Source organism: Cervus canadensis, chromosome 8, assembly GCF_019320065.1.
Source record: "Cervus canadensis isolate Bull #8, Minnesota chromosome 8, ASM1932006v1, whole genome shotgun sequence".
Taxonomy (NCBI): domain Eukaryota; kingdom Metazoa; phylum Chordata; class Mammalia; order Artiodactyla; family Cervidae; genus Cervus; species Cervus canadensis.
In genome coordinates, this window is record NC_057393.1 from 16,539,942 (window position 1) to 16,555,103 (window position 15,162).

Consider the following 15,162-nt stretch of genomic DNA (forward strand, 5'->3'; position numbering starts at 1 on the left):
TAAGTGACTGGTCACATGATGAAAGGACTGAAACTGACATTCTACCCCCTCTTTTCTTCTTCCTATCTTTGGAATAGAGTCAATGAGCTGATGTTGGCTAATGAGTACTGGATCTGAGAAACTGACGTAAAACTCAAGTATGATTTCCTCTTTGGCAAGAGTCCAGTATGCTGTCTGACCATAGCCAGTTAAAGATTTATCATAAAACTCCTCACCAGGTTAAAGTTTACAGCTTAATTAAGTGCAAGGACAAAACTTGTTGGTACAGATTTTTTTTAATTGAAATTCATGTAACATAAAATTAACCATTTTAAAGTAAATGTTAAGTACATTCACAACATCATCCAACCATCACCTCTGTATAGTTCCAGAACATTATCATCACCCCAGAAGAAAACTCTGTACCCATTAAACAGTTGCTCCGTACTCACCCCTTCTAGCCCCTAGGAACTGCCAATCTGCTTTCTATTTCTCTCTTTACCTATTCTGGACATTTCATATAAATGGAATCATACACATGTGGGTTTTTGTATTCTGACCCAGTGATCAAACCTGTATTTTCTTGTATCTCCTGCGTAGGCAGGTGGATTCTTTTCCACTAGCGCCACCTAGGATACCAAGGGAACTTTTCATGCAAAGATGGACACAATAAAGGACAGAAATGGTATGGACCTAACAGAAGCAGAAGAAATTAAGAAGAGGTGGCAAGAATACACAGAAGAACTATACAAAAAAGATCTTCCATGACCCAGATAATCACGATGGTGTGATCACTCACCTAGAGCCAGATATCCTGGAATGTGAAGTCAAGTGGGCCTTAGGAAGCATCACTACAAACAAAGCTAGTGGAGGTGATGGAAATCCAATTGAGCTATTTCAAATCCTAAAAGATGATGCTGTGAAAGTGCTGCATTCAGTATGCCAGCAAATTTGGAAAGCTCAGCAGTGGCCACAGGACCGAAAAAGGTTAGTTTTCATTCCAATCCCAAAGAAAGGCAATGCCAAAGAAAGCTCAAACTACTGCACAATTGCACTCATCTCACACGCTAGCAAAGTAGTGCTCAACATTCTCCAAGCCAGGCTTCAGCAATACGTGACTTCCAGATGTTCAAGCTGGATTTCGAAAAGGCAGTGGAGCCAGAGATCAAATTGCCAACATCCGTTGGATCATCAAAAAAGCAAGTGAGTTCCAGAAAAACATCTATTTCTGCTTTACTGACTATGCCAAAGCCTTTGACTGTGTGGATCACAACGAACTATGGAAAATTCTTCAAGAGATAGGAATACCAGACCACCTAGCTGCTTCCTGAGAAATCTGTATGCAGGTCAAGAAGCAACAGTCAGAACTGGACATGGAACAACAGACTGGTTCCAAGTTGGGAAAGGAGTACATCAAGGCTGTATATTGTCACCCTGCTTATTTAACTTATATGCAGAGTACATCATGAAAAATGCTGGGCTGGATGAAGCACAAGCTGGAATCAAGATTGCTGGGAGAAATATCAATAACCTCAGATATGGAGACGATACCACCCTTATGGCAGAAAGCAAAGAAGAACTAAAGAGCCTCTTACTGAAAGTGAAAGAAGAGAGTAAAAAAGTTGGCTTAAAACGCAACGTTCAGAAAACTAAGATCATGGCATCTGGTCCCATCACTTCATGGCAAATAGATGGGGAAACAGTGGAAACAGTGGCTGACTTTATTTTTGGGTGCTCAAAAATCACTGTGGATGGTGACTGCAGCCATGAAATTAAAAGATGCTTGCTCCTTGGAAGAAAAGTTATGACTGACCTAGACAGCATGTTAAAAAACAACAAAGGTCCATCTAGTCAAAGTTATGGTTTTTCCAGTAGTCATGTATGGATGTGAGAGCTGGACTATAAAGAAAGCTGAGTGCCAAAGAATTGATGCTTTCGAACTGTGGTGCTGGGGAAGACTCTTGAGTGTACCTTGGACTGCAAGAAGATCAAACCAGTCCATCCTGAAAGAAATCAGTCCTGAATATTCATTAGAAGAACTGATGCTCAAGCTGTAACTCCAATGCTTTGGCCACCTGATGGGAAGAACTGACTCATTTAAAAAGACCCTGATGCTGGGAAAGATTGCAGGCAGGAGAAGGGGATGACAGAGCATGAGATAGTCGGATGGCATCACCGACTCAGTGGACATGAGTTTGAATAAACTCCAGAAGTTGCTGACAGGGACGCCTGGCGTGCTGCAGTCCATGGGGTTGCAAAGAGCTAGCTGGACGCGACTGAGCAACTGAACTGAACTGAACTGAAGCACCACCTAAGAAGTCCTGAGATACACTTTAAAAGGAGGAAATATGGGATTGATTGCCGCATACTAGGTAATAGAGGTCTCAGAAAATAGCTGTTCCCAGGCCTGCCTACCGCTTTCTCAATGAGGCTGATAATGTGCTGCTGTTGTGGCCCTTGAAAACTTGTTTGTTGTGCAGTATTGTTTCCCCAAGAGAACAAGAACCTTCTCCTAAAATAGCAGGTCAAAGGCTGCTCTGGCTTCTGACGTTTCCATCATGGCCATCAAGATAGCAAAGGAAGCGATTGACCTAAGCAAGGTCATGGGTGACTGTGCAAAGTTTGGTTCAAGGTTACATATTCAGGCAACACATAACGTTTTAGAGTAATTCTGCCTTGTTTTTAGTGAATTTGAGAATATAAATTATTTAGAGCCATGGCAAATACACTGTACCAATGTATTTGAATATAAATAAATATGAATGTTTCAATTCCTGGCCCCCTGTCAGCCCCAACTGGTATTTTCTTATGACCCCACGAATTACTTTTTGGCCAATGCAGTATAGAATTTCAGAAGTGAAAAAGTACTTTTAAAATTAATCCCTTTTTTTTTTTAATATGGGCCCTTTTAAAAATCTTTATTGAATGTGTTACAATATTGCTTCTATTTTTATGTTTTGGTTTAAGGCATGTAGGATCTTAGCTTCCTGACCAGGGATCAACCTGAGTCCCTTGCGTTGGAAGGTAAAATCTTAACCGCTGGACCACCAGGGAAGTCCCAGAAAGTAATTCTTATAAGTGCTTGGCATAACACATTTGCATTTTGCCCTCTATGTGTCCTTTCTTTTGGTGACCTCATACCCATGGTATTTGCCGTGAGACACTAGGAAAGAAAACTGCCGATTCGTGTCAGTGACTTGACATGGACTGTGGCCAGTCAATAGTTGCTGACTCATAGATGTCTGGTTGGAACCTGACAACACTGACCAGGACAGGTGAAGTTCAGAGGTCAGCATTCAACAATGTCTACTTGCTAGACGGATGCTCTTATCACTACTAAATGACGTGGTCTTTTTAATCAAAGGAAGGTTTTCAAACACCCAAACACCAAACCCCTTATACCTTAAAGATGCTAAAATTGTAAGCCAAGTCTTATCAAGAAAATAGCATTAAAAAGTCTGGATTTTTTTTTTTTAATTCATAGGCTACAAATAAGGGCCAGGCCAGTAACATAGGAGCATGTGGTCAGTTCAAGTGTGAGGACAGATGGCAGTTGACATTTCAACCCTAGGAAAGGATGGAAACCTTGGCAAAATAAAAATATCTGTCCTGTATAAAGCAGGCAACCACTACGTGCCTCCTGCAGTTATTCCCATGGAGGGATCCACATGTCAGAGGCTCATCAGATGTGTTGAAAGCTTGTGTCAAAGGCAGCTTGTTAACCTCACAGCATCTGACCTATGTTTGCATCCCTCTTCTCTTGTCTCCAGTTTCTCTCTCTTTTGGAGAGAATGACTGCTCTCTGGCATTCTGCATATTCACCACTTTATCACACAGGGTCATGGGAAATTCACATCCTGTAGGAGCCATTGAATGACAAGATACGATGTCATTAAATTCAGGAGTCACATGAGCCAAACCCCAGAACTTAAATTGGGGGATTTTGCTTGTTTGTTCTCCTTAAAGTGCCTTATACTGACTCCTGGCCAGGGATAAAGTGCCCCTAGTTAACAGTCTATTAAAAGGACTCCACATGAATATTTTATAGGGTTTCCAAAGTCTTATCTACTATCTATTAATAATGACTTAAATCTGCAGTGATTTGGTGTCTATTTATTCTTCATCCACGTGTATAGCCATGAACTTATATGCTCATCTCTGTTGATGACAACCAGAGTTTCTTTTTTATTATCATTTTTAAAGAGGGATTCCAGGGAAAGCTTAAATTTTCTGGAACATATATAGACAACAGTATTAATCCTGAAATGTGATTTTTTTTATTCTTAATTTTAAAGACTTTACAATAGAGGAAGGAAATACTCTGAATTGACTTAAAATCTCTATCGCATAACTTCTCAGCATCTCAGCAAACATCAATTAAATGAGTAAAGTCTCTCTCTAGCCCCTTCTGTGATTTGCATTTGTTGTTTTTCAGTCATTCAGTCATGTCCGACTCTCTGCGACCCCATGGACTGCAGCACACCAGGCTTCCCTGTGCTTCACCATCTCCCGGAGTTTGCTCAAACTCATGTCCATTAAGTCAGTGATACCATCCAACCAGCTCATCCTCTGTTGCCCCCTTCTCCTCCTGCCCTCAATCTTCCCCAGCATCAGGGTCTTTACAGTTTACATTGTTTTCACAATAGTTCTCTGTACCCACAAGTGAAAGTCATGCTTCAGCTCCATGGTAGATGTTTTTGCCAGTTGACAGCAAAAGAGGCAATAACCAGGGGAACAAATGCATGATTATAACTTTAAGCCCAGAAAATCCCTGTAAGCTGTGAAGGCCTGGGCTCACGTTCAAGAGCATTTGAGAATAAAGATTTCCACTCTGCAGTTAATGGGGCACTCTGTATCTGTGTGACCTTGTACAAAGCATTGGTCCACCCCGGGCCTTACTTTCCTGTGTGCCAAATGAAGCTTTTGCATCAAATGTCTTCAAAGTCTCTCTGGATCTTAGATGTTCTGTGAACTGTGAAGTGCGGATAGCGACTGTCCTTCCAGGTTAGTGGAAGCCCTAAGGGAGGACTCAGGCAAAGTATGCAAGATCTTTTAAAAGTTAAGGGGTGAACAATGGTAACAACAATAGTAATGTTAATGGCAAGATGATAACTGTGGAATGAGAGAAACCAAAATGCCTTTTCCAGAGGCTCACAGTGGGTCTTAGTTATTTGGTGTTTGTTTGTTTTTTCACTTTTTGAACTTTTTACTCTGTGTTGGGGTAGAGCTGATTAACAGTGTTGCGATAGTTTCAGGTGGACAGTGAGGAGACTCAGCCACACATAGACATGTGTCCATTCTCCCCCAAACGCCTGGCATATCCAGGCTGCCACATAACAGTGGGCAGAGTTTCACGTGCTATATAGTAGGTCCTTGTTGATTATCCATTTTAAATATGACAGATGGTACGTGTCTATACCAAACTCCCTAACTATCCTTTCACCCCATCCCTCCCACCAGCAACCATAAATTCATTCTATGTCATTGAGTCTCTCTGTTTTGTAAGTTCATTTGTATCATTTCCTTTCAGATTCCACATTAGAAGGGATGTCATAGGCTATTTCTTCTTCTCTGTCTAACACTTCAGTTGTTTGTTAAGGGAAAGATGCAGTGTTGGTTTTATGAGGTTACTGCAGGTGTGAGGACAGACATGGACTGTTTACCGTGTGCCCAGCACTGTGCTTGCAGACTACACATGTTCTGTCCACCCTCACAACAGCCCCGGAAGGTAAGTGCTGTTCATCTGCCCATTTTACAAATGAAGAAGCTGAAGCCCGCATCACCTAGCTTGTGCAGGGTCCCTTGGTTCTGTGCCAGAGCTGGAATTGGACCCCAGGTCTCTGCCCAGACGTTCTTCATCCCTGTGAGTTGCACAATCAGCGTATAGAATGGTCAGAACACTCATGGGGCAAAACAATGGTCTTATTTTTTTTATTGCTACTTTTATTATCCTCTAATAAGGGTGAGAGCTCCCTTTCTCACCCTTAATAATATCTTAGGCAGTTCCATAGCTTTCTACTCACTTTCAGCTCTTAAAAGTCCAGTACAGTCAAAGCCTTTATTCTCACATCCATATCAGATCTGTACCCTTTTCCCAGTTCAGATCAGACCCAAATAGGAGACCTGCAATACGGAGTACAGCCTCTTCCACGCCTTTTTATTACCTCCTTCCTGTCCTGCTTGTGGCTCCTTGAGGGTCCGGGCAGAGGGGAGGTAAATGACAGGTATAGGGGACAAGATGTTATACTGGCATCGTCATACTTGACTTTCAACTAACACTGGCTGGAGACATTTAAAAAAAAAATAGGGCTCATCTTGAATTCCTTGACAGAAGTGTGCAATTTCTGGCTAAGCTGTTTCAACAAACCCCCTCCATCTTCCCCAGCCTCAGATCCTACTCCTCATGAGTGCTGAGTCGCTTCAGTCATGTCTGACTCTTTTCAACCTTATGGACTATAGCCTGCCAGGCCCCTCTGTCCATGGGATTCTCCAGGCAAGAATGCTGGAGTGAGTTGCCATGCCCTTCTCCAGGGGATCTTCGCCAGTCGGGGATGGAACCCACGTCTCTTATGTCTCCTGCACAGGCAGGCGGGCTCTTTACCACTAGCGCCACCTGGGAAGCCCCTGCTCCTCATGGCCTCTTAACTAGTGAAATCTCCCATGCTCAGCAGTTAGCTTTCTCAGGGGGCTTCATTCATGATGCTTGGATGTGGGCACCAGCCACAGGACACACGGGCATCCTCAGTGAGCCAAACTGGCCATGCAGCCTCTCTGCCTTCTGTCTCTCCTTCACCTGCCTTTAGGAAGGCGTCCAGCCAGCTTCCTAACTTCCAAATCTTCCAGACTCCCACAGGCTCCAGGATCTTTGTTCCTGAACACCACCAAGCCCCAGGACAGTCCAGTCAGTTTGTCCCAAGACTAACACCAAGCTTCTCATGGACCCACAGAAGCACCAGGGCCTGAGCACCCCCACTTAATGAACATCTAGGTGGGGAGCAGGGAGCCAGTCCCCTCTTCTCCCAGGGTCCTTTAATCCCTCTCACAATATAGGGGAGCAAATACCCCAGGCCTGCTGTGTAGATAGCTCCCTGCCTGCTCTCCTCTCTGCCTTTTTTAATTTCTTTCTTTTTAAAGGGTGCTAGAAATGTTAATAAAATAATTTCAGAGGTAGGGAGGGAGTAGGGGTTGAGTCATCAGGTAGATTCTACTATCCTTTGCCAAGTCCAGCCAGGGTATTGTTAGCAACCTGCTCTAGGAGATGGAATATTTATCATCATTGTTTTCAGCTCTAAAACAATAGCCAAAATTTTCAAGACTCCGGGGAAAGCCCCATTCCATATTTTAGAAGCTTTAGTCCCAGATGGGTAGCCACTGTGAGTAGCAGCTTCCACCTCCACTGATGGTTCTGGACTTGACAGAAGCCTGGGAAGGTGGGGATGATCGGGAATTCAGGTCCCACGATATTCCCTTTTCTGTAGCTTCATTCCTCAGCCTTCTGTTCCTAGAGCTGTCTTCATAGAGTAAGACATCTTTTTAGCTCTTACCCTTCCCAAACAGGAAACTCTAGGAAGGCTGAAATTGTTCTCAAAAAGAACATAGGTATCTAGGCTGACAGGACTTTCAAGGCAGCCCAACTGATGACACCTTTCTTAGCTTGGGGACACAGGTCACCTTCCAGAGAGCCATTTGTCACCTTCTTCATCTTAAATACTCTTGAAGCCCAGGTGTCCATGGCCCTATGCCAAGCAAAGAGAGATATATTAAAGGAGACAGACAGGATCCCTATTCTCGAGGATATTTATTGACTTTGAACAAAATGGTATAAATATGAAGCCAGGTGTGTACTTGGATGTTAGTTTAACTTGGCCGTAAGTAGCCAAATCCCTGTTTTTCTCTTGGCTTCTGGTGCCAAGAATGAAATGCTTCGGGTGGAGTGTTTAAGGTTATTATGTTGTTCAGTCGCTCAGTTTTGTCCGCGTTTTGCAGCCCAATGGACTGCAGCATGTTAGGCTTCCCTGTCCATCACCAACTCTCGGAGCTTGCTCAAGCCATGTCCATTGAGTTGATGATGCCATCCAACCATCTCATCCTCTGTCATCCCCTTCTTATTATAGCTTTCTTCTGTTTTCACATTTGGCCGTTGTGTGTCCCCATGGAAGGACCAGCAAGTTACTGGAGGGCTTGATTTCCTTGATGCTGCCTCATATTCACCTACTTCTGACTTTGGCAATAATTCCAGTGCCAATCAACCGACTTTCTATATTTATCAGCAGCTGCTCCAGTGACGTGGAAACAATTTTCTCAACAGCTGAAAAACATGAAGATAGAGAGGAGGACATTTTGTTCTTTATAAAAGAGCTTGGTTGGAATGAGCATAGGAGGCGTGAACCATCAGCATGAATCTTTTTATCTCTGCATCTTTTCTATTTTCCCTAGTGTGATGTCAGGTTTAAGGAGAGAATACAGTTTTGTCCAGAGAGGAACGAATGTGTAACCTCTGTGGAATACACTAGAATATTTTGAATCAGCTGGGCCAGTGTTCTGGGCCAGAAGGCCATCTTTGTTGATTTGCTTGATTTATGTCTTGCGGTTTGGGATGAAGAAGGCTCATCCCCAGCCTCTCCTTCCAGCCCAATTTCACCAGATGGCTGGCTCTTAGGTGTTCACATTTGGTAAATGCTTCTCTGTGAAACATGATCAAGATCAATTGTAGATGGGATTTGCCCAGGGGACCAGTGGTTAAGAATCTGCCTTGCAATGCAGGGGACTCAGGTTCAATCCCTGGTCAGGGAAATAAGATCCCACATGCCTTGGAGCAACCAAGCCTGTGCACCACAAGTACTGAGATTCCACATGCTACAACTAAGACTCGACACAGCCAAATAAATAAATATTTTTTAAAAAGATCAGTTGTAGAATATGTGCCCTCCCCAGAGCACTGCAGGGCATGGAGGATCTGAGAGATTCAGGACATCATCTGTGAGGTCAGAGGTTTCCAAACTGCAAGGCACTTTGACTCCATTGTTGTTCAGTCTCTACGTTGTATCTGACTCTTCAACCCCATGGAATGCAGCACGCCAGGCTTCCCTATCCTTCACTATCTCCCAGAGTTTGCTCTAACTCATGTCCTCTAGTTGGGATGCCATCCAACCATCTCATCCTCTGTCACTCCCTTCTCCTCCTGTCCTCGGTCCTTCCCAGCATCAGGGTCTTTTCCAATGAGTCAACGTTTCACACTAGGTAGCCATAGGCATTGGTGCTTCAGTTTCAGCATCAGTCCTTCTAATGAATATTCAGGGTTGATTTCCTTTAGGATTGACTGGTTTGATCTTCACTGACCAAAGGACTCTCAAGAGTCTTCTCCAGCCCCACAGTTCAAAAGTGTTAATTCTTCAGTGCTCAGCCTTCTTTATGGTCCTTATGGGGATCAAACCTGTGACTTTGGCGTTATTAGCACCACGCTCTAACTGAGCTAACTGGCCAGGATTTTGTCTCCATTACTGTGAAGAATAATAGATTGTGGAGAATAACTCCAGAAGAGTATGTCTATGAAGCCCTCACAATATGCCTGGTTTACCAAAGCCATTGGGTGCAGAATAATCAGAGAGGTCATTTCTGTGCTAAGATTGTGTCTCTGCCACTGTTAGAGGTCTGGGGTATCTGGACATTAATGTGCTTAGAAAAAGTGCAAGACAGAGTCAAGAAACCTGGTTTCTAGTCCTAGCTCAGCCCCTACCAAGGAAAGGAGAACTATGTGGAACAACCAACAGGTATCACGTGTTCTACGTGTTACATGAAGCACTTCACAATGCAAGGTTTTTCTTCTTCCTCCCAGCAACCTGAGAAGTGGGTCTGCATTTCAGAGATGAAGAAATGAGGATTCAGAGAGAGTAACTTTTCCTACTTAGTGCCCAAGTCTTCCTAATTCTAAAGCTTGCCCTCTCTCTGTCTCCCCACCTTTGATCTCCCTGGACCCCAGTGCTGCCAAGGGGAGATATGAAGAGCCCCGTCCACCTGCCTGAGCTCCTCTGTCTTCTGCTGTAGAAATGAAAAGCCATCTCTATAAAGTTTGTTTTCTACTTGAAAAAGTCAACCAACCAGCATCTTGCATTTTACTTTAAATCTTTACTGCCACCTAGTGGGCATAATCTAATCAGAAGAATGAAAAAAATTTTCAGTTCACTTAAATTAAAACCTACCAATTCATTCATCTTATATTCACCTTGTGCTCTTATCCTTTAGAAATTGCATTCGAGCAAATATCATGGTCTTCCATTTTTATCTTTATAGTAAACTACCAGATGTGTGATTCCCTCTGAAAGATGCTGGGCATCATGTCAATTCCAGATTAAAAAAAAAAAAAATTCATATTGCTTTGCGACCATACAATAATCACTAGCTTGTAATGGGCTATACTTACAAAATTCTAATCTTCAATACCCATAACTTGTATAGTATACTTTTAACTTTTTAAATATTTATTTGCTCAATTCTTTTTACATTCTCATGATTTAGAAAAATGAGCTTATGTTGTACATACTGTTTTACAGCTTATTTTTTTATCCAGTCTATTTTGGACATCTTTCCATGTCTGCACACAAATCTACCTTATTCTTTTTAACAGTGTGTAGTATCCCATTAATGACTACACTATAATTAGTTTAACCACGTTCTGGTTAATGTCCACATAGGTTGTTTTCAGTTTTATTGTTACAAAAATGCAGTAGGGGGTGAATATATATTTTTCAGGAGATAGACACACATACATTTGCATGCACATTCTTTTCAAAATTTATTTGCAGAGTGAAATTTTAGTCATGAGATTGCTGGATCTAAAGATTATGTAAATACCAAGTGACCAAAGGTCACCAGAAACACACCTGTAGTCAAAAAATAAAAGTCAAGTGTACTTAAACTTCAGCAAGGAAGAAAACCAGAATAATTGTGAGCCACTGCTGGGTGACATTTGTAGGAATTTTTTATGGGACTTGGGCTTGTGCCGGGTACTATAGGAAAGTTTTTCTAGAAGAGAGAATTCAAGCTGGGCTAGAAGTGTCATCATTAGCACAGAAGCAGCAGCCACAGCTGTGGTCAGAAGAGGGGGATGTTGCATCACTTTGGGTACCGAGAGGCCCTGTCTGCACATTTCTTTATTCTCTGAATGATTTTTGTGATCAATTGGGGATATCACGGGCAACCTGCCAGCAATGCTTTCTTTCCCTTTCTTGGGTATATTGATTTTAAATGTCTTTAGACATTTAAATTGCTTTCCAGAAAGGTTGCCCAATTTACATGCAGGCCTCAGAGATATTGCATGCTCAGTGGATTGGTTCCAGACCACCACAGTAAGGCAAATACAGCAGTTAAATGAGCCACACAATTTTTTTGCTTTCCCAGTGCATAGGCAAGTTATATTTAGTCTATGTTGTAGTCTGCTGAGTGTGCAATAGCATTATGTCTAAAACAGCAATGTACGCACCTGAATTAGAAAATATTGCTGAAAAAATGCTACCATCTGAGCCTTCAGTGAGTCATAGTAGTAATATCAAATATGACTGATCACAGATCACCATAACAGATATAATAATAATGAAAAAGTTTTTGAAAAATTGGGAGAATTACCAAAAATGTGACAGACATGAAGAGAGCAAAGGTTTTTGAAAAGATGGTGCCAATAGACTTGATTGAGGTAGCATTGCCACAAATCTTGAAATATTAAAAAAAAGAAAAAATGTATTATCTTCAAAGCACAATGAAATGGTGTATGCCTGTACATTCTTCTGGGTTCTTTTAAATACTCAGCTTCCCTAATAATGATGTTTCTAATAATCAGAATAACAGCAACTATAATAATAGCAAACTTTCATAGAGACCTGAGTCCTTTATTCCATTGAATCCTCATTAGAGAACTTGAGACAGGCACTAATAACATCCTGGCTTTCATATGAGGACCCCAAGGCTTAGAAAAGGGGGGAACTAGCCTGGGTCATGTGGTTAGCCAACCACGAGCTGGGATTAAGAACCAGGGTGTCCCATTCCAGGGCCTACACTCTTTACTGTGAAGAAATACTTTCTTTTTTATCTTCTTCACAGGATCCTGCCACTGAGAATTTAAAGCTGAGGAATTAAGAGCCATTGAATTGATGATCACAAATTTTGGAAAGGCTGGTTTAGGTTGATAAGGAAGTAGAGTCCTGTTTACAAAAATGAGACTTATGAGCATTGTTCCAGAAGTCGCACATATAGTATTAGGGAGACAGGCAGCAAGGGGTGGGGGGTGGCTGGTACTTAGCTACTCAGAGGTGCCCTCAATTAATAGAGGCTGATGAGCGCCTTCTTAAAATCACAGCCAAGACGCTATAATTAAATATTCTCTGGGCCAGCTGGAGCTCAGAGGCTATTTAAATCACCCCCAAGGAAATAAACAGATGAAGGACATCCAGGCCCTTGGATCTGCTGAGGCTCATGATGTTCCCACGCTAAGGGAGGATGGGGGGTCTGCGAGTCTCCTGGGGAGGATTTCGTGCAGGGCGAGAACGCGGAATAAAATGGTGCTTAAGTAAATAGTTATTGAGTGTGTGGTGGGTGCATGCTAGGGTTCAAAGCGGCCCACCTGCTTCGATTAGCAAAACTATGGATTTAAAAAACGTGGAGTAAGCGCCAGCGGCTGCTCTTTTCCAGATTGTGCTGGCTGCGGACGAGACATCAAGAATGGACAGGCCCTGCTGGCGCTGGAAAAGCAGTGGCACTTGGGTTGCTTTAAGTGCAAGTCCTGCGGGAAAGTCCTCACCGGCGAGTACATCAGCAAGTAAGCCTGGGGCGCAGGCGCGGATGGGTCCTTCAGCAGGGGTGGGGCATCGCGGGCTGCCCTGCGTTCGCGGAATACACCCCAGCCCAGCCCATCAGACATAATGAAAGACCTTCACGTTCCACAATGCATACGAACTTTTTGCTATGAAACTTTGGAAAGGAATTTTATTCTGTTGTTGCCTGCTATAAATTTAATGAAACGTTCATCGCTGCCTAATGTAACAATTAACGAAGCTGACATAATGGTAGGCTATATGTTGCAACCAATTAAGCATTTAGTAATTTTATTTTCCCTGGTTCCCCCCACCCCGCCCCCATTTGAAACTACTGATGGTAAACCTTTATCCTCCTTCCAGGTCTCAGCCATATTCGTCGGCCTTCCCCCCCCGCCCCCCCCCCCCAAAAAAAAAAACACTCAGCGTCTGGGCACTGAGCCCATTAGGACCACTCCCATTAGGGAGTAGGTCCCTTACAGTTAGAGGCTGGGGTAGATAGGAGCTAGAGCAGGTGACGTTTTGGGGTTTTGTTTAATGTGACCTTGAAAAGCTAGTTACAGTGGTTACCTTTTAAATCGAGGAAAGAATGAGCATGCGGTGGGGGGAGGGCCGACAGGCGGTAAGGGAAAATTTTCCCCTATCCACTTTAAAAATGTTCTCCAACCAGCATCTATTAAAAATTTTTTTAAATGAATTTAATGTATGAATATATGTAGTGAAACAAAATAAGCAGCTTGGGCCCCACCCCCTAGAAATCTAATTCTGCAGATCTACAGCAAACCCTGGTATTCGGGAGGCAGAAACTACACAGGTGATTCTGCTGCTGCTAAGTCGCTTCAGTCGTGTCCAACTCTGTGCGACCCCGTAGACGGCAGCCCACAAGGCTCCCCCGTCCCTGGGATTCTCCAGGCAGGAACACTGGAGTGGGGTGCCATTGCCTTCTCCTCAGGTGATTCTGAGGCACAGCCGAAGAGAACTGCTCTGCCTTTAACACTGATGCCTGAGCAGCGCCAGGTAACTGGGCTGTCTGGAGACGTTTTAACTCTCCCATGCGATGGCACATCTAAAACATGATATTTTAACTCTGTCATGAGGTAAGTGAGGGGCTTCCCAGGTAGTGCTAGTGGTAAAGACCCCGCCTGCCAATGCAGGAGACATAAGAGATGCAGGTTCGATCCTTGGGTGGGGATGATCCCCTGGAGGAGGGCATGGCAACCCACTCCAGTATTCTTACCTGGAGAATCCCACAGACAGAGGAGCCTGGCGGGCTACAGTGCAAAGGGTCGCAAACAGTCGGACACAACTGAAGCGACTTAGCACGCATGCAAGAGGTAAATGAAGGTGGTTGCAGGAGGATGGTTGCAAGGCCCTGGGACCCCAGGCTCCCTCAGGGTCAAGGAGAAGGTGTCTCCAGGCTCTTAGGAGGCTCCGGTGTGTGAATCAAGGAGGTGTGGGGGAGGAGACGAGGAAGAGGAGCATGGGATACAGCTGAAGCCCGTCAGGCCTGGTGCTGCAAGAGAGGGACGCCATGTTTTTGTTACTGAGGTCTGAGGCAGTGGAGGAATGAGCAGCGACAGCCATTTGGCTGTTACTTCCACGTGGCTTGGAGAACCTCAGCGCTCTCTCTGGAGAGTTTGCTCTTGTGAGTTTTGACCCTGCCTCACCAGGTCTCCTGCAGGCAGGTGAATGGTGGTTGAGCAACAAATAACTTATGCTCCCCTTCTGTGCAACTGGGCGGAGAGAGATGGGGTCCGGGCGTCTTTCCTGCCCTCGGAAGCTGAGTTCGCTTTGTCCTGCAGGGACGGTGCTCCGTATTGTGAAAAGGACTACCAGGGGCTCTTCGGGGTAAAATGTGAAGCCTGCCACCAGTTCATCACAGGGAAAGTCCTGGAGGTAAGTCATACATGGGCTCCCCTCAGAGCCACCGTCATGGTCCTCACGGCTCTCGGAAACACACGAGGGTCTCTTTTTTTCCATCTTTTTCTCACGTGCGGGGGAAAGAAAGTAGTTGCAGGTGACAGATCACTTAGAAAACGTCTGTGTAACACTGTCTTCTCAGGCAGTGTCTACTTCATGCTGGAAACTGGAAGGATAGAGAATATGAGGGAAAAAAGAATAAAAAAGAGTCTGAGGAATTATGTAGGGGGAACAGTTATATTAAACTGTTCTTATATTTAGAAGTTAGAAAAGAGGAAATGAAGACTGTGTTCGAGCCACGTGTCTGTGTGTACAAATGTGTGTATATGTGCCCACATATCTGTGTGTGCACATATGTGTGTGCTCATGCGTGTACACATGGGAGCATACAGACTCAGGGAACAGAGGCTCTGAATGGAAATTAAGAGAAGAAAGTCGTTAGAGGTGAGGGCGTAGGCTT

General features: G+C 43.8%; 1 protein-coding gene across 21 annotated transcripts in view; it reads left to right on the forward strand.

Annotated features, from left to right (window-relative positions):
* The window catches only part of ABLIM1 (actin binding LIM protein 1), a 327,992-nt gene that overhangs the window by 205,136 nt on the left and 107,694 nt on the right, over positions 1-15,162 (forward strand). For all 21 annotated transcript variants that reach the window (XM_043475365.1, XM_043475370.1, XM_043475360.1 and 18 more), the window contains exons 5-6: positions 12,661-12,787; positions 14,585-14,678. In XM_043475365.1, the coding sequence (XP_043331300.1) occupies positions 12,661-12,787; positions 14,585-14,678 (221 nt within the window). The remainder of the gene's footprint in view (positions 1-12,660; positions 12,788-14,584; positions 14,679-15,162) is intronic.